At 37.3% G+C, this 20844-nt stretch overlaps 1 protein-coding gene across 5 annotated transcripts in view; it reads left to right on the top strand.

The window, feature by feature from the left end:
- The window catches only part of LOC138704413 (zinc finger CCCH domain-containing protein 13-like), a 124607-nt gene that overhangs the window by 55284 nt on the left and 48479 nt on the right, over positions 1-20844 (top strand). For all 5 annotated transcript variants that reach the window (XR_011333343.1, XM_069832264.1, XM_069832261.1 and 2 more), the window contains 4 exons: positions 1219-1494; positions 6746-7090; positions 9950-10026; positions 11976-12184. Coding sequence is in view for 4 of the 5 variants with exons in the window: in XM_069832264.1 (XP_069688365.1) it covers positions 1219-1494; positions 6746-7090; positions 9950-10026; positions 11976-12184 (907 nt within the window). In the remaining variant the exon portion in view is untranslated. The remainder of the gene's footprint in view (positions 1-1218; positions 1495-6745; positions 7091-9949; positions 10027-11975; positions 12185-20844) is intronic.

Raw genomic sequence — 20844 nt, 5'->3', positions numbered from 1 at the left:
AGAAAAAACTCGGTAATACCATTATTGAGTTCTTATACCTTGACCAAAACTACTTCCGACTTGACAGTTTAGAGAGAAGGGGGAGCAGTGTGTCATGTTGCCCATCTCTCGTGTAAGAGAGCGCGCTGCCGATAGAATGGTGGTGGTGGTGGCGGCGGCGGCGGCAGTGCCGTTCGAAAAGCGTCGAAAGACTCTAAACTGTAAAAACAGGTTTAAATTTAGTACGAAGCCTCTACTTTTATGAGTGTCGGTATTCTTCAATGTAATATTGTTAGAAAGACGTTGAAAAAATTGTAAACTATAAAAATATTTATGATTAAAAATCTGCACGGCCTTTTTCTTTTCCAATATCGATAATAGTGCTCTTATTAATTTTAACACAAGCAGCAGTTCTCATTACGACTTGCGCCAAAGGTAAAAGAGGCCCGCCATTATCTTTTTCCCTCTCAAAATACTTTCTTACATAACACACTCTCTCTCACGCTTGACTCTTTAACGGGGCACGTTGTACCCATACAAAATTCTTTGTTCTCCGCCTGCCTTTCCTTCCTTCTGACATTGCATAAGTCGCCTGTTTAGAAACTCTCACAGACACTAAAAAACGCACAGTAGCCACATACTCCGCCAATGACAACGAAGATAATATGTGTAATATAATTTAAACACAATAATTATCGATACACTAAAACTAAATAAAACTAAACTAAATAATATTTTTAATTCACACAAAGCACCCGCTAACCAGCCAACTCAAAGTCATTCCGGGCAATGTAGTCACCACTAGGCCGTGGTATTCACGTGCAACTTGTAAACATAGACACGGCAACACCGTCTCGATACCATGGTTATGCGTCTCTCGTGATTGGTTGATTTGAATGGTTGCCATGGTAACATGCTAAAGGCGCCATTTGTCAGGTCGGAAGTTGTTTTGGACAGACCATAGTATATGGCTATCCCCACATACCAAGTTTCAAGTCACTGAACCACATGCTTCGAAAGTTATTTAGGTGGTGCGGGACTTTTAACTAACCCTGTGTATTTGAACTAGACTGTGGCTATAATTAAGACTTTGTAGTACCTACTATTAAGATTTTTTTATATGTTCCATATTCTAGCTGTGAAGTGATATATGAATACCGTGAATGTAAATAAATACAAAGGATTCTCACGTTCATGTTACATAGTTATCAGCTGAATGATGTGTTGTTCACGTTCCAGCCGGCGAGAAGGGCGCAACAGCATGGAGCCGCTGCGAGGACGGGATCCCTGGGACGGTCGAGAACGTGACAGAGAGCGCGATCCCAGGGAGAGGGACAGGGAGCAGAGGGACAGAGAGCTGCATGAGCGTGAGAGAGAATTGCGGGAGAGAGAGCAGGAGAGGAGAAGAGGATACGAGCGTGAAGAAACCAGAGCGCCGGGGCCTTCCATCAAGGGCAGGGACTGGGAGACCAGGGACTACTCTGACAGCCGCAGGGAGTGGGATGGCAGAGGAAGGTCAGTGAATATGTACAGCTGAAATGAAATTCAGTGTAGTTCTCAAGGAACAAAGAGTGTAATATAAAGGGTCTGGTCTAACAGAATGAAATAAAATAAATCTTTCTTAGATAAACTCCGGTGGGCAGGCAAAGGGGCTTAAGTCATTACTTTTTGTGATATAAGATTTTAATTTTATATTCCTTCATTAAACCCGTTTCCTAAAAGAGATCCTAAAAGCAGTGATATCGACAATAAAGAAAATCATGAAACATACCCCTTTTCGCTGTAAGAAAAATCTATATATATATAATTTGAACTGGTAATGGAAATTACGGGAAAATGGCTGAACGGATTTTAATAAATGACCCCTCATTTTGAAACTTGGAACCCAAAGTTTTTCAGAAAAATAGTAGTTTTCAGTGAAATGTCAATTTTCCTACATCATTTTCCTATTTTCAAAAATCCATCTTTCGTCAGTTTTGAGAACTAATTAATTGCATTTCAGAATAAAACAAAACACACACTACAATAAATAATAGACTATTACATGAAGGCCATGACCTGCAGGATTGCTGACATATTTAGAGCTCAAATTCAATTGGTTATTAAAAGCTTCAAGAATTGCTAAAAATAATTTACAGGTCTGATTCTGCTGTGTGTTATTTTCTGAGTACAGCTGTGTATTGGATATTAAACACTACAAAACTTGAGGTTGATGACGTTATTACCATTACAAATGAAACATTATTGTAGTTAATGCCATGATGTCACTATTTTTCATTAATTACACATATTAATGCTATATTGATGATTTGAAAGTGAAACGTTTTGGGGTTATGTAAGTAGATGTAGAGAATATATTAAATTAGATCATTTCTATAATTTACTGAGTGGCGGCTATATAGTATATATATAACTACAAAACTTAGGTAAGATAATATTGTTATTAAAAATCAAATATTTTTATAGTTATTAATCAAGTGGGGTTGGGTTTTTTTTTCATATACATAATGGCGGTGTGGTGTAGATATTTATATGCGTCATTCTCTTCAGTATTGGCTCGAGAGAGCGCAAAAATTACAGAAAAGACCAAAAGGTATTTACTTACAGATAAAATAAGATGCCTACAAAATGTTGTAGTCTCCCGATCATTTCAGCAAGATCTCTTAGCAGGATAAAATGATTTTACCCTCTACATTTCAAGCTCTACATGCAGCAGCTATACAAAGATGCTATGTCTATTGTTCGAAAGCATAGCAAACCTTAACTTTCACCTACAATTCACAACTACCTGAAATAGCTATTGCTTTACTTCCACATGAAAAACTCACTGATCATTCTGACATTGTTACTTGCGTTTTCGCGTTGAAACTCAAAAACGGAAGGTGGATAAGTTCAAGAAAAAGTATTTGGCATGAAAAACATTCAGAGGGAGTATGTTTCCATTATTATGCAAGCAAATAACTTTCAAAATATCTGGTATTCTTCAATGAAAATGAATCTGAAAAATTTTTATTTGAACGTCTAATGGACTTATTTTGCAGCAAGCCATTAGTCCTAATGTAAACACAAGCACGTGGCTGTCATACCCGTGATTGGCTCCCATTCGAAACACTCACATGACACAGGATAATATAGTTTGTATCTGCAAATCATAACCTTGTATTATTTGAAAATAAAAATTGAATTCTAGCTATTAAATACGATGAAACATATAACTTCACTCATATGTAAAACACTATGTAAAAGAAAAGCTACTTTTATATTTTGTTATTTACCTTGTAAACGGATGAATATTAAGAGCAATACCGAGGTAGTCTGTTCTTGTAATACGCTGGTGCCACTTGTTCGTCCTAGTAAGCATGTGATAGTATGGTTTCTGCATACTCAATGAGTGTGGTTACTAAACATAGGAATGGAAACACTCTCAAAAGCAGAGAGAAAGAAATAGTGTTGAATGTATATGGTAAGTTAAGTGAGTTGAATGCAATTAATTAATTAATTAATTATAAAGTAACAGTTTATAAGGAAATGAATCCATAGTAGTGAGGTTAGGCCTACTTTGACGAGTAATGGGAAATGTTTAACATGAAACAGAATGTACAGGAGTGGGCAAAATCACTTACTGAGAATCTCTGGCACCAAACTATGGCCAGTCAAGCCTCACTTGAGTCACGTGCCATTATTTACTGTAGGATTATTCTTACAACGAAAAGATTATAGCTGAAACATGACACTTTGGATTTACAGCAGTTGTTTAAATCTTTGAAATTTCCTTTTGTAAATTTCGCATAGAGTGACTTAAGGCCTTTTACCTGCCCACCAAATCATATAAATAGAAGGGTGCAATAATTCATAAAGGCCTACGAGCTACAAATTCGAAAAGCGGGACTTTTAAGCGTCCCTATTGTAATTCAGGGGATGTTGTGACAATTTTCTTCAAAACAGAACTGACGTCTGGTCACCTTTGTTGAAGCACTTAGGGCCGATTGTATAAACCATTTAATCTTAGATCAGAGGTTAAATTGATCCTCGTTCTAGCTGAACTTCGAAGTTTGCGTTGTATAAAGTCTAATCTGAGATTAATTTGTCTTAAACTAAAATCATCTTTGACTGAAGAAATTTCTCCGATTAAGTTAGATGATCGAAGTTCAGTTATTTCTTTTCTGTTTGAAATATACGAGTGGCAGATTGTGCAGAAAGAATAACCATTACTATTACTGTCATTGCAAGTTATCTTGAACCTTACATCCCCTAAGTCTGTCTTTGGAACTGCTCGGTTCGGCACGTACTCATCAACGTAACGACACGGCAAGGATGCCCCTCCCTCGGGTAACGTGACTCTTTTCAGAAAACGTTGGTTCTTCTTTTACCTTACGGCTCTCTACTGTAAAAGAACTTGGTTCAATACAGACATCATCTTCTCTGGATACTCCGGTTTTGAGAGGAGAACATAGTTTCGTAGCAAGCTTTAATTAACCTGTAATGAGTAAGTATTTAAATATAATCGTGTGTACACTCCTCTCTCATCCGGGCTAGGGACCGGCAATGGAGGAGTTACTACAGCTATTTCTGTACATTATATAGGCCTGCATGACTTACCCCTTCAGCTAATATGTACATATTCTTATAACAATATTTTACAGGCTTATTATTTGAGTTTACATTAGTTTACAATTATACACAATCCATATCCCTATCATTGCTGCCATAATCGCTTGTTCCAAAATTAATTATTTCGTCAATGGCATCATCCATTCGGAATTATCTTCTTAATCGTAGGTACTACTTTCTGAACATGATAGACAAGTATAATTCTGGAATGAAATAATATGTTTAGTAGAACTATAAGAAAATAATAACTTGCAACAGTAATTCATTATGTCGCTCTCAATACACACACTATTGTACATAACTATCATAGCAATAATTTCTAAACATTACATACCTATTCTTTCCCGGAGTAGTGTGAGGTTCATTCGGTTATAATTCAATATTATTCTTAATTCTCTTCACGGAACTAATACTTTTGCCAGAGTATTTAGCCTCTCTCTCATATTCCTTATCAAGAGGTTCCAGCAAATATTTGTTTAATTTTTCCTCCTTGCAACGCATAATTTTATTATATTTGCGATAATTTCTCTTTGTCCGCTATGGATAACAGCGTTACTTTTTCTCCGCGGTGGTGTGATTTCACCATAATTACTACCCTGTGGTTGCTGCTCCATGGTAACACTACTGGTACGCAGTGAAGGAAATAGCTCTGTGTTTCTTGAGAAGAGATTATGCTGCGGAGCATGCGCAAACAACTCAGTTGGCTCCACCTTCGTTACTCGTCTGCCCCTCTGTCCCCGCTCAGAAGGTTCAAGATAACTTGCAATTACAGTAATATTAATACATATGTTAGATACATTTATATATATTTTTTTTCAATTTCTTTCCTTAATACACATTCTTATATTTTATAAGGCTTTATCGTGTTTAATAGTGTCAAATAACATAACCTGTTGTTGGTTGTTGTTGTTTTCTAATGCCAGGCATTTGACAAAATCATTTGACCTCTTGCACTCCAATATTTTTCAAAGATATTGTCATGGTTAGCCACTGATACACAGATTTTGAGATGTTCTGAATCCGTTTCTTGATTTGAGTTGCACAATGGACAGTTAGGAGACTGATATATTCCAATTCTATGCAGATGCTTGGCCAAACAGTCATGGCCTGTTGCCAATCTAAATGCAGCTGCAGATGATTTGCATCGTAAATTGGGAATCAACTGTGGATTATGAAAATCACTCCAATATAAAATAACATAACCTATAATTATGTTTATAACAACCATTAATTATTAATGGATATGATAGGTACATTCATAAATTTTCAATTAACTGTATTACTAAACGAAAATTGTCGTTTTATAATTCTTTATTAGGGGAGAGCTGGGTAATATCGGACATCGGGTAATATCGGACAGTGCGTTTCTTTCATCTACCACGATATGGTAGTACCTGAATGACATGGTTACGTTTCTCTATGTGACATCACAGAAACGTAACCATGCCAATCAGGTACTATCATTGTGTGGTAGATGAAAGAAACTCACTGTCCGATATTACCCGATGTCCGATACTACCCGACTCTCCCCTATGTTTAGCAGTATCAAACACCATAACATGATAACAATTTGGAGAACAGTCAATCTTCTTATTGTCCGCCATTATTTACAATGCACAAAACAAACCAGTGTCTCCAACAGAGTGTGCGGAAAGTCACCAAAAAGTAGTTGGAAAGTTGCTAGATTTCCATTATCAACAAAGAAAGATTAAATTTTGTCACTATGAGGTGCTAAAAAGTTCGCTAAATCCCTATTTAAACAATATAAAAGTTAAAAGAAATTGTTGTTGAAAAAGAATTAAAGTCGCTATATTGGCAACACTGAGCAAACCTGTACAACATGGCCTGCGCATCACATACTTCACCTGTTTATGTGATGTTGCCAAGTCCTTTTCACGTGAACTTAGATTGCATTTGAACCAAGGTAATTTGATCGCAGAAAAGTTTTATACAATAGAAGAAGTGTCTGAACTCGGTTCACTTAGGGGGGATGGTAGAGTAATTGGTGCAACAATGGTTTTGTCTAAACCGTCAGTTTTTCTGGCTGGTTGCGGGAATTTATGATAACGTTAATAATGTTATAAACAGAAAAGAGTAGGTCGTGGTAATGACAGTTTTTAGCTGAAGGAACTAGAAGAGTCGGCTTGTTTTCCAGGAGAGGACCGCCTCCAGACTGGGAGAACACCCACAGAGGAGAGTGGGGCGACAAGGAGGTGCCTCTGCCCCTCCCCCACGCCATGGCCCCCTTGGAGGGCGAGTGGGGCTGCTTCTCTGGGCCAGGGGGCGACTGGCCTCCAGGCAGTGACCGCAGGGGAGGCTGGGTGGAGGAGTGGGGAGATCACCAGGGCCTGGGGTTGGGTCCGCCCATCGGCTTGGGAGGACCCCCGCCGGGCTTGGCCGGTCGGCCACCACCTCGAATGTTGCCTCCACATCGAGAAGAGCCTTCGCTGCTGTTGCTGCCAAGGGATGTGAAGGTGGAGGAAGCAGCTCATGATGAAAGGCAAGTGTGTTCATTGATTGATGTTTGTATACATTTAAAAAAGTTGCATACTACAGTGTGTTGTAATTAGGAAACAGATTTTTAAGTACTGAAAGCTAGTATTGCAACTCACTATAGCAGCGTTTCTCAAACTTTTTTTAAGTGGGGACCACTTTTTAAGTCAGAACAGTTCCGCGGACCACCTTACTCTTGTTCCCTTCATTTTTATAGCATATTTTAATACCAGTATAATCTACTTATATTTTAAAATAGAATTAATTAATTATAATACTTTCGTAATTATATTTTTTGTAGCCAATCACAAGTAACTTATAACAAATTCTGAGCATTGTTGATTTATTGCTTGCCTGTTAGCAGTCAATTGTTTGAAATCCTTCTTGTGTGGTACACGCAGTAGTTGTCCATGTCTCTGTTAAATAGTGTCCATTATAAATAATGGAAAACTGGCTTTGATCCGGATCTTTGAAAAGAAAGGAACATGATGATACGCTTCATTTAGGCAGTGCTAATAGTTCAGAAGCTGTGTGTGAAGAAATATATTAATTGTAGTGCCATTAAAGAAATATCTAGTCCTAGTGGTAGCTATTCAAAGAAAAAATACTTTCGTAAATATGACAAGAGTTATTTGGAACTTGGATTTACTTGGTGTAGCAATGAGAGCGAACCAAAACCTCGGTGCGTTGTTTGTTACGAAGTGCTTTCAAACGAGTGTATGAAACCCGCTAAAATTGAAATAGCAAGTGTAAAAAGTAAACCTGTCGGATTTTAAAATAGGCAGTCTAAAATTTTTTATATCGTCATCTGGAAAAACAAATACAAAAATTAATGCAAAAACATACCCGATTTTGACAAGTAAAGATGCAATTTGGCACGTTCTATTATTGGTGTACGACGTACAGCACGTGCCCATTTCAATGTGCAGACTGGGTGTCGGCAAAACTATTAAGAAAGTCATAAATACATGAAAAGGTTCGGTACTTTGGTCCTTTGTTATGAATTCGGGTGGTCCCTGGCTGGGTTTCAGGCTCGGCACCAGATATGCAGGGAAAAGATGGCGAGAAATGCCACGTTCATAGTGCTCTAAATCCCTCTTTTGTTGTTAAGAGTAGAGTGGGAAGTGGGTAGACGGGTAGCGTAAGAAATTTCATAAAATATTAGTACTGGGAGAAAAAGTGAAAGGCGATTGCCATGTGTAATTTCGAAAGTCTGAGATTTTCAGCTATAGTGTGATACGCAATTCGTTTGAATTTTATTTTTTCTTCTGTCTTTTTTGAAGGACCACAAGGACGGAACTCCAGGACCATAGGTGGTCCGCGGACCATAGTTTGAGAAACGCTGCACTATAGTTATAAAATAGTAAGCATTACCCCAATGCTGATATAAATAATGTCGCTGGGCTTGAAAGTGATGGTCAGTTGTAGTGAATGAGGCAACTCTGTGTTTGCTCTCACTTCCACTGTTGTAGACTTGTGGATGGCTTCAATAGACGATGCTCATTTTTCAAATATAGATTCAAATGAAAGGTCTCAATCGTTATTTACAAATAGCGAGCATGCTTCATTAGATTCAGTATTCAGTCTTTTGTCTTGCTGAGCATTTCAAGTCTCTTTGGAATGCCGTGTATAATATCTCTGCAAGACTCCAAATTTCAGTGTCTCTGTGCCAGATAGCTATTAATGATTCTGTGAGCCCAATTTCAGTGGTAATGTTGAATTTCTTTAACCTCGTCCTAACAAAAGACCAGCAGTTCGTTTCGGTTTGTATCAGAACTGTTGTGTGGTCAATTAATTGTTTTGGCATGGGAATCCTGAAGAAATTTCAAAACCTACTTCACTGTAGGGCATGAATATGCACTCATTAACAGAAAACCAGAAGGTCTCTTACCTGTGGCAGGAACCTAGTCTGTCACAAGAATCAGTGTTGTGAACATGATGGGCTCATTTACAAAAGTACACAATGATAAAGTTTGAAAAATAATATATATATATTTTTTTATTATCCAATTTAATAAACCCTATTTCACCCTAAGGTATATTAGGGTTATAGTTGGAATCAAAATACATATTTTATAACCAATAAATAATAGTAAAATTATAATACAAAATAGTGGTCACAGTTACAATTCATATGAATTATGTAGAAGAATGCACCTTAATGAAAAATGGATCCTGTTAAAGATTAATGAGATGTTTGAGGAATAATCAATTCAAAAGATATACAAGAATGTCTAACCGTTTCAGAGTAAATACACGACCTAAAAAGATAATCAATAGTAGATTAATATAACAAAGTTTGACTTCACTTTCAAATTAATACTTAATTCATGAACAATGGAACAGTTAAGAGTAATAAAGGGATATTACAAGCAAGGATTTACGGTTACAAGTTACATACGTGATTCAGGAACAAGTACAATAATTGAAATAATAACTCAAGTAATGACTTATAACTAACGAAATTCTTGAAGGGCAATATATAATAGTAGGGGCAATACAAAAGATTTAAAAACAAATGTAAACAGTAACGGAATAGTAGAAAAATTGACTTAAAATTACAAGTTAAACACATTCTTTTTAAAGCAATAGGTAACAACAAAGAGATACTAATATCAATACACTGACTGTAGTTACAGATTAAACACATTATTTTAAAAACAAACACGCAAAGGATCAATAGCTATTTTCAGGCATTATATACATGGACCATGACTTTAATTCACATCTTCTTGACGTTACTTCGTATATTATTTTGTGTAAATTTAGTTTAAGAATTTGTCTGTGTCTTTAAAATCTAAACAAGTGTTTGATAATGACAACAGTTTTCATAATGATGAATGTAATTAATTTCAATCTCTTTCAGTGGGAAAAAACTGCACGATGATCTGAAAGAAAAAGACACAGGTTTGGATGTGAAGGAGGAGAAGTTGGGCCTGGAAGGTATGTATTGTGTTTGTATTCAGAGAATCTCAGTTCAGACAGAAGTAGCAATATCAGAGACAATTCAGTATGACATTATTTGCCATAATATAATTTAAATTCTGTAGCCTCAAAATGCTTTCAGCTTAAATACCGTATTTTCTCGTATATCTCGCACACTTTTTTCTCGAAATATGAATGAATGAATGAAGCCACTGTGTCCCGTGAAGGGCTAGGGCCTCCTACAGGAGGGGAAGCTCGATTGGTGTGGTTCACATGACGAGCTATTTCACGTGAACAATATTTACATTCACATTCACTATGTGAGATACACTAGAGTTTGTCAAATTTTAGTTCTAGATGAGTTTGTTCACTATCTGTCTCCACTCGTTCCTGTTGCGGGCGATGGTTGACCAGTTCCCTCCCAGCTGCAGCTTGAATGTATCTGCCCTTCTGCCTTGCATTCTCCTTCCTATGTACGGGTCCCACATGGTGGTTTCTCGCGCCCATCTGCCTTGTTGCTGCCTTGCTACATGACCACCCCACTTCCACTTCGTTATGAGGGCTTTTTCTGTGATGTTCTCAGAAACTGTAATTTTCTGCAGTGCAGTGTTGGAGACCTTGTCTTTCAGTGAAACGCCAGCTATCTTCCTCTCCATTTTCCTTTGGCATATTTCGATGTTCGTCTTTTGCCTCTCTGTGAGGGCCCAGGTTTGGCAACCGTATGTTAGCACCGGGAATACACAGGAGTTAAGAGCCTCTAGTCTGAGTCTGTGGTTTATCATACTCTCGAAATATACACATAAAAAATACGGGTGCATGGCTTATTCAAAATGAAGTTGATGACATTGACGACTTTCCTCCTGCAAAACTCCTAAGGTGGTATTTCATGCCATTATCTTTTTGTGCGGGTATTTCAATTGTTAACATTGTTAAATCACATTTGAATTAGCTGTACTTGTTGCAAAATGAAGTTGAAGTGTAATAAATATATAGTTTGTGAATCTTTTATTTTCAGTTCTGCAAATGAATACCACTAAAGGTTGTTGTTTTCTAATGCCAGGCGTTTGACAATAAAGTTATTTGACCTCTTGCACTCCAATATTTTTCAAAGATATTATCATGGCCAGCCACTGAAGCACAGATTTTGAGGTGTTCCGAATCCATTTCTTGGTGAAAATGGCAAGTTGTAGCCGATTTAAGTGAACACCATATTTTAACGTTTTGGTGGCTACTTCATTCACACACAACCCCCAGAATTTCTGTAGGACCACACCTGCTGTTGGTCGACGGGTCCATTGAACCTAGCTGGGAGATCTTGTTGATCACCAGCTTTCCCTCCTTAAGTCACTGGAGGACGATTTTAGTGCCATAGCAGGTCAGCACTAGGAACAGAAAAGTAGAAAGAGGAGGAAGGAAAGTGAAATGAACCCCTAGGCCTCGAATGCTCTAATGCCGTCGGGGTCGAAGAAAGTAAGAGTTCAGTCAGAGGACTGGATAGGAAAGGGTAAAGAGGGAATTAGGTATTGGTTAGAGGAAAATTATACCAAATTCAGTCATTAACTCATCAAGCTGACCAGTGCTAATTGATGAGTAGCCCCTCCCTTTAGTTCAGCTCGTAAAATTAAGCTTACTAACAGCTGCACCACGGGAAGGTAGGGATGGGACATTGGGTATTTGTCCAGGTTGGTTCCTTAAAGCCTTCAATGGGAAGGATTAATGGCTCTCCCCCCCCCCCTCCCCTGTATCCGACAGATACCCTTTTGCAGCCATACCACTAAAGTCATGAGATTGCGATCCTTTTAATTTGTCGTGAATTTGTTGGAAGTTTTATTTTTATAATTTGCGTTTTTTTCTTCCTTTCGAAAATGGGGTGCACGGAATATTCGAGAAAATACGGGTTCCTGAACTGTTATAAAATAGTAATTTCCGAATTAAAAGTATTTAACTTGATTTATGAAATGTCGCAGCTGTGAAACTGGAGGAGAGTCCCAGCAAGAAGTCGGGGGAAGCCGGGGACGTGCCAGGGTCGGGAAAGAGACCTCGAGATCTGTCTGACAGCGAGCTGGAGAAGCCGGAAGTGAAGAAGCTGTGCCTGGACGAGTCTGCGCCGCTCGAGGGCGACCTGAGTGACATCAGTGATGACGATGCTGATGAGATCCTGAACCGCGAGGACAGCGTGAGTACACCCCACAGCTCTATCATGCGATCTTGTGCTTCAATTGAAGAAGAGATGCACTGCATTACAGTATTCCCCATTGTAAATACAGTTTTAACAGACTACTCTGTTTTCTGGCTTTACATTATTGTGTATATATTGTATAGGAAAGATGCTGAAAGATTTTCATTGGATCAGTGCAGGTATGAGGCATGTCCAGAAAGTGAATACTGTGTGGTTTTTCAATAACTACACTGTTAAAAATTACTTGCTCTCAAGCTGTACTTACTTGAGTATGTGTTTGACCACCAAGGAATTTCTTGAGGGATCGAAACAGATGGAAAAAGTGCAGACTGTAGTGGGAATGACTCCATTCAAATTAACTTGAGTAGTTTTCGTGGGGCACTCATTGTAGCAACACAGTGATGGATTCTGTAGGACTCATCATTTGTTTTGTATCGCTTGCCACAACTTTTTCATAGTTTGACAGCACACTGCTGTTTAATCATTTCCGTGATTCAAGGCATGAAATCCGCCAACAAAATTCCACAGTACTTGCAGGAAGCATTACTCCCTGGCATTGATGGCTCTGTGACATAGCAAACACGTATTGTTACCAGTGATAATTGTCTTAGACTGCTGAAACATTTTCAAGGCTTGTTCCATAAGTTTGTTTTGTTAATGTCCAGCATCAGAATTTAATTCAGGAATTAAACACTACATACAAAATGTTTATACAGCCAGTGCTGACATACTGCGGAGAAATTTTAATTACTTCACCTATGTTCAAAACCAAGCTCTTAGACTCATTACTGGTGGAATCAAAACAACACCAATAGATTCTATGAGATTCCTCACTAATATTAACAGCATCAAAATGACAATGGATTGAAAACTCAAAAAAGTTTCATATCCATGGTTCAAGAATTAAAACAGAAAATCAATATCCCGAATTTAAAAGAAAACCTACAAATTAAACCAAACCCTTTAACTCTATTAAATATAGAATATAATCTAAATTTAACAGAAGAAATACTGAAATCAGAAGTAAACACTAAAATAATGAAACAATTGTCTTTAGAGACAATTAATATTAGGTACCCTCCACAAAACTGGCTTCATTTATACACCGACGGATCCTTGATCTCCAGAGAACAAGGTGCCGGTGCAGGTGTTACGTGCTGTCTCTTCTCACTTTATAGATCTCTTGGATATGGAACGACAAGTTTTGATGGAGAAATCATTGCAATAAGTGAAAGTCTCAGGAATCTTCTATGCCACATCAATAAATTTAGGAATGCAGTTATATTGTCAGACTCCAAAGCAGCTATTCTATCAATCGTCTCTAAACACACACCTTCATCTCAAACAGCAGAAATAAATAAAATGCTCTCTCAATTAATATCACTCAATAAAAGAATTCTATTCCAATGGATACCATCCCATTGTGGAATCCTGGGAAACGAGAATGCGGATGCTTTAGCAAAGAAGGGCAGCACTGCTACTTACAGACCTGTTACTAAATCTACGTATTACTCTGTGAAAAGATTTATTAAATCTACATACTTAGACTTCAACAAACAAAGTTTGATAACACAATGTCAAGGGAAAAAATGGAACTCTCTGCATCAAAATCCACAGTTAATTCCCGATTTACCACGAAAATCGTCTGTAGCTGCATTTAGATTGGCAACAGGCCATGACTGTTTGGCCAAACACCTGCATAGAATTGGAATATATCAGTCCCCTAACTGCCCATTGTGCAACTCAAACCAAGAAATGGATTCGGAACACCTCAAAATCTGTGCTTCAGTGGCTGACCATGATAATATCTTTGAAAAATATTGGAGTGCAAGATGTCAAATGACTTTATTGTCAAATGCCTGGCATTAGAAAACAACAACTTTTGTAAATATGAACTTATAAATTGGCATACTGGAAAATGGAAAATAAAGAAATCAATAGACTGGACAAATTAGAAACTGTTTGCCTGTCTGAACAGTTTTTTTTATTAACTCTCTGCAGCAAATCTACTTTGACTAGGATTGGACAGCAGATATTCGTTCCCCCTTCCTTCACTAAACATTGTAAAGTTTGCCACTATAGCTGCCACACATACCAGTATTTTATCCATAAACTTCACAAACCCAACAGTTGTAAATTTCATTTGGAGTAACATTTTTTTAATTAAATATTTTACGATGCTTTGTCAGCAGCTATGGTTATGTAGCATCTGGAAACCTGATTATTGTCATATTTCACAGCAACTGATTGTTTTAATAATGTCTACTGTAGCACAACGCACTTTAATTTTGTCAGAAACAAGCACAACTTCGTTCTTGAGTGTAAGGAAGTAACAACACATGTATGGCCCAGGTGCATGGTGTCCACGTGGACAGTACTTACTTTCTGGACGTGCCTCTTGTTTGAAGTAGGAGATTTTTGGTTCACTGATGCCTTCTTTCGTTGCTGTAGAGTGTCAAAGACATGAGCTGTGCCTGGTCATGGACCTTGAGAAGTTGCTTCTATAAATGCATAGGTTTCTTTAGAATGAATTATGAAAAATTTACGAATGAAAATTGACACGCGATTTAAGGAAATACAATTATTGTGTGGAACATCTATACTCACATTAAAGTAATAAAATACAATATGTATTTTGTTTAATACTGTAGTGTATTTTATTTGATATTCATGCATATACATATCCAATATTTCCATGGTTGTTTTGTGGAAAGCCTGAGGTAGTTAAATAGGGAATAGAGCACATGGAATACCACTTATTCTTCTGTTTCCATGGTACCACAAGTGACATCAGAATAAAGTTTTTAATGTTAAAAGTTACAATTTTCCTTTCTTTTATCTCGAACATAGAATTAATATTTGAGCAGAAAAATTCGCTCCTCAAATATTAATTGTCAACATTACAGAGATTATTTTGTAGGACAAATTAATAAGTCCATAATATTCTCATAGCTAGCAAGTGCATCATAACTGCGGAATCCCGGCCAAATAAGTCACTCAACTGAGTGCGCTCCTAGTATAATGTCAGTTGACATTGGACATACACGTCAACATATATGCCTAACTTGGAGTCAGGCCACAAAGGGAAACATTGAAGGAGGAGGATTCGGTCCGGTGCTGTGGATTGAATTCGGCGTAGCTCAGTGGTCAGAGCACTTGGTACGTAGAACCAAGGACCCGGGTTCGATCCCCGGCGCCGGAGCGAATTTTTCTCCTCAAATATTAATTGTCAACATTACAGAGATTATTCTGTAGGACAAATTAATAAATCCATAATATTCGAACATAGAAGTTTCCCATCGGAATTTCTGTAATGTAAACTTAGTTAAAAAAGAAGGTTGAAAAATCCAAAAGATGATGGTAATATGACGTGGACAAGTAAATAACTTTTTTGTGCAGTCATGCTCTTTTTGCATACTTACTATCATTGCCATGATTGTTTGGCCAAACACCTGCATAGAATTGGAATATATCAGTCCCCTAACTGCCCATTGTGCAACTCAAATCAAGAAATGGATTCGGAACACCTCAAAATCTGTGCTTCAGTGGTTGGCCATGATAATATCTTTGAAAAATATTGGAGTGCAAGAGGTCAAATGACTTTATTGTCAAACGCCTGGCATTAGAAAACAACAACTATCATTGTTGCATGCCATGTAATTTGAAAATACAACACCGGTGTTGTGAGTAAATTCTGTACAAACTTGACATACAGTCACTTGTAAATTAAAAAAGAACAAGAACTGTGATAAAACAAGCTGTAACTTTATTTATTAACATTAAAATTGAACGTGAAGTTGGAACAATTATTAAATGTTATGGGATAAAAACTGTCATTCTCTTTATTTATAGAAAAAAGATTGACACCTCAATTTCGTATATTGCAATAGCTTTTTGTTTATTTGAACAATGCATACACATAAAAGACAGTCGTACCCAACAAATAAAACAAAAGAATATAAAAACATGGTCACATAGAAAATTATACATTGCTTTTAACAAAATGACAAACTTTCAGTTCAAAACTAGTATATAACTAAACTACATACCGTATTTACCCGTGTAATAGACACACTTTATTTTTTCGATTTTATAAAAAAAACTAGGATGCGTCCTTTATATGAAGGGGGAGGGGGACATGTATTAAAGGTGCCCGAGCTCGAATACTGAAATAATCTATTAGAATATGTAATGATATATGAGCCGTGACTAATTTATATTTCGATTGCGTTGCACTTATGGTGATTGATAGCAGCAGTTGTATAAACAGATGATAACTTGTAACAATGAATAGTCCACACCTGTGGAGTAACGGTTAGCGTGTCTGGCCGCGAAACCAGGTGGCCCGGGTTCGATTCCTGGTCGGGGCAAGTTACCTGGTTGAGGTTTTTTCTGGGGTTTTCCCTCAACCCAATATGAGCAAATGCTGGGTAACTTTCGGTGCTGGACCCCGGACTCATTTCACCGGCATTATCACCTTCATCTCATTCAGACACTAAATAACCTAAGCTCTTGATAAAGCGTCGTAAAATAACTTACTTACTTACAAATGGCTTTTAAGGAACCCGAAGGTTCATTGCCGCCCTCACATAAGCCCGCCATCGGTCCCTATCCTGTGCAAGATTAATCCACTCTCTATCATCATATCCCACCTCCCTCAAATCCATTTTAATATTATCCTCCCATCTACGTCTCGGCCTCCCTAAGGGTCTTTTTCACTCCGGTCTCCCAACTAACACTCTATATGCATTTCTGGATTCGCCCATACGTGCTACATGCCCTGCCCATCTCAAACGTCTGGATTTTAAATTCCTAATTATGTCAGGTGAAGAATACAATGCGTGCAGTTCTGTGTTGTGTAACTTTCTCCATTCTCCTGTAACTTCATCCCGCTTAGCCCCAAATATTTCACAACCATAAAGAACAACCGGTAATATAACTGTTTTATAAATTCTAACTTTCAGATTTTTGAACACCAGACTGGATGATAAAAGCTTCTCAACCAAATAATAATACGCATTTCCCATATTTATTCTGCGTTTAATTTCCTCCCGAGTGTCATTTATATTTGTTACTGTTGCTCCAAGATATTTGAATTTTTCCACCTCTTCGAAGGAAAAATTTCCAATTTTTATATTTCCAATTCGTACAATATTCTGGTCACGAGACATAATCATATACTTTGTCTTTTCGGGATTTACTTCCAAACCGATCGCTTTACTTGCTTCCAGTAAAATTTCCGTGTTTTCCCTAATCGTTTGTGGATTTTCTCCTAACATATTCACGTCATCTGCATAGACAAGAAGCTGATGTAACCCATTCAATTAAAATAACTTACTAAAATAAAATAAAAAACAATGAATACAGCGACAATAAGACAAGACACATTATTGTTATTAACACTAGCCGTATCTCATCCACTGTCAGGTTCAGCATCGCTGCTATCATTTGTCACATTCCTGTATGTGTCTATCATGCGGGTAAATACGGTAATAAATAAAATAAAGACATAAATTATGATTGTGCAAAAAATAATATGCAATACATGGACATTAAGTGCGTAACAGAGTCTCGAGAATTAAAAATCTCTGTTCAAGGACCTCGTTTTTCAAACTTTCCCTCGTCTCTGTTATAGGACATATACCAAGCTAGCATCACAATGTACTGTTTTATATCATAATACCACTAATTGATGAAGAAAGATATGATAAGTAAAAGTAATGAAACATTGGCATATGACACTCAAAGCTTCCATTTCTAGGCACAGCTCACATTCTACAGCATCTGTGAAGGAGTCTGTCCCCAGAAGCTTCATTGGTTGTGGTGGTGAGAGTGGTGTTGGTGGTGATAATACTGTACAACAAATGTGTGCGTGGAGCCCACCCTTCTGGGCTGTGTATGTGCTGTCCTGTTAGAATAGTGTGTGTCTATATTTTCCTAACAATTCTTGGGTGTCTTGTGATAAGTGTTGGTATGTCTTAATTTAACAAGAACTACTACTACACACTTGCTCTGCAATGTACATACATTTGATATGATTTATTGTCTTTGAGCAAAACATCCAAGTAGTGATGACTTTTCACATTTCTATATTCAGGAACTCACCGTCACTGTTTACAGATTTCTTTACTGTACTATCCAGTTCTCAAAATTACATTCCTGCCCATAACTCTACCCCGTAGTTCCTCCTCATACAATATTATCCTCAATACAGCCTGTAACACCCTACCACAGTGATACACCACACAGCAACACATTTCTGATCCTACCTATTCCGACGACCACCCTCCAAATTCATCTAATATCTAACTATTCCCCCTTTACACCAAAGAATGCTGGGTAACTTTCGGTGCTGGACCCTGGACTCATTTCACCGGCATTATCAGCTTCATATCATTCAGACGCTAAATAACCTGAGATGTTGATACAGCGTCGTAAAATAACCCAATAAAAAAAATTACACCAAAGTAGATGCTATCCTAAGTTTTACAAGTTCTACTCACCATTATTTTTCTTGGTGCATTCTCAGTGCTACTAAATTATTTACTCTTGTTTCCAGATATGTGTAACACTTCACTCACACAATACTTCTCCACGTAACGAACTTTCTTGACCACACTCCTAATACCCTCCCTCCTTGCCCGTTAACCTTGACCCTTCCCTTTTTCACTTGAACCCTTCACACCAATTCCTTAAGGGGAGAGGATGGTATTTTTTTGGTGAAAAATGAGTAAATTTAAAAAAAAAAAAAATTTTTTTTCTTTAAAATGCTCTGTGATATGTGTGGAATGCATAGCATAACATTTTGTGGGTATTTGTGCCCTTATCGGATGTTGAGTCGACATTTTTAAACTTCCTTCGTTTTGGATTTTTAAATCACTCTCCCACTTTTATTGTTGTTTCTGGTAAATTAAATTTTCAAAAAAAATTTTTTGTCTTTAAAATATTCTTTGATATGTGTGGAATGCATTGCATAACAATTTGTGGTATTTGTGCCCTTATCGGATGTTGAGACGTCATTTTTAAACTTCCTGCCTGCGCTGTGGGTTTTTAAATCACACGCCCGCTTTTATCGGTTTCTGGTAACTTCATTTCTTTTTTGCTACATTGCCAGACAAAAATGGATATAATTTCTGAACTATTAAAGATACATGCATGAAATTTAGAACACACATTCTTTAGATTATTAGGAAACTTTTCTCTGTAACAGAATTTTGTTAATTGATTTCATTTTAAAAATACGTCCGTTTGTTTGCAAGGAAGGAAATCAGAAAATTGTTATTAAATTTTAATTGTTTATTTTACAAACGAAGGGACTAATATCAAAATTCTGTTACAGACAGTTTGTAGAACATGCTTTTGCAAATACATTGCAAAAAAAAGTTTAAATCTATCTTTAAAAGCGGTTTAGATATATCTGTTTAAGTAGAATCCTGCATTGGGTGTATTTTTTTTTTCAAATTTGGGCCCCCAAATAATTTTTATTCAAAATATTTATATTTGGTTGAGTTGCTACAGCTATGAGCTCTCTACATACAAAAAATTCATATTTTACACCAGTTAGGAAAAAAGTTTTAAAAAATACCATCCTCTCCCCTTAAGTCGTAATGCTTCTTATTCTTTAACACTCGTATCTTCTCCTTCTCACCAGTTCCCCTTCTTTTTCAGCTTCTTCACTCTTTTCGGTATTGCCTCCAACAACTGTTCACTTCGGCTTTGCTGTGTTTTCACTTCGCTAGCTGACCCGCATGCTTCCTTATACTTCGACGTCACACAATGACTACCATTACCTGACGTTACTAGCTTCTTCCTTCCTTCCTTCACTCGACCCTGCGCATGCTTTCTCACTATCTGCCATCCCTGTCACTAATGCTGACACCACATTTCGTATACTCCCGACCGTTGCCTTCCTGAACTGCTGCATAATTCTTCGCATTTCAACACCCAACTTGTGCTCGTGTCACTCATCATTCCCTTCGATGCAATACTTTGATTTTTCTCCTATTTCTCTCCTTTTCTTCTGCTCCTATTTCTGGGCCCTTAGTGCTATCCAGGCATTCTTCCACACTGAGGACCAAGTTGTTTATCTTGATTTTATCCATTTTGAATCTTGCGTACATTACTTTTAACACTTAAATATAAGTAATTGATTAACTAGCGGACTTGTGTTAATTATGTAAGTCTCTGCGGCTTACAGCTGTTTCACTGCTTCATCACACCATCCTCAGAGCCTACTAGATCTCGGCGTCATCTCGAACGTCTCTGCCTGTTGTACACCTGGTACACAGATTACTCTGCATACCCATGAGCCAACAACACTACAATGAAGAAGTAAACACAATCAAATACATAGCACAAGAAAACGGTTACAACCCAAACATAATAGACAACATCATAAGAAAGACAAAACAGAAACTCAACAAACACAAAACCACATAAAACACAACACAAATACAAGAACACAAGGAATACATCACACTAACATATGAAAACAAAAGCACACACAAGATCGCATCTTCATTCAGAAAACAGAAATACAACATAGTATACAGAACAGAAAACACACTACAAAGACATCTCAACACACAAACAACACAAACAAATACGATCACACAGGTGTATAGAAACTCACATGTAATAGTTGCGACAAGTTCTAC

Source organism: Periplaneta americana, chromosome 8 (assembly GCF_040183065.1).
Source record: "Periplaneta americana isolate PAMFEO1 chromosome 8, P.americana_PAMFEO1_priV1, whole genome shotgun sequence".
In the NCBI taxonomy this organism is placed as follows: Eukaryota; Metazoa; Arthropoda; class Insecta; order Blattodea; family Blattidae; genus Periplaneta; species Periplaneta americana.
Note: the sequence above shows the minus strand (reverse complement) of the source record. Positions and strands in the feature narration are given on the sequence as shown.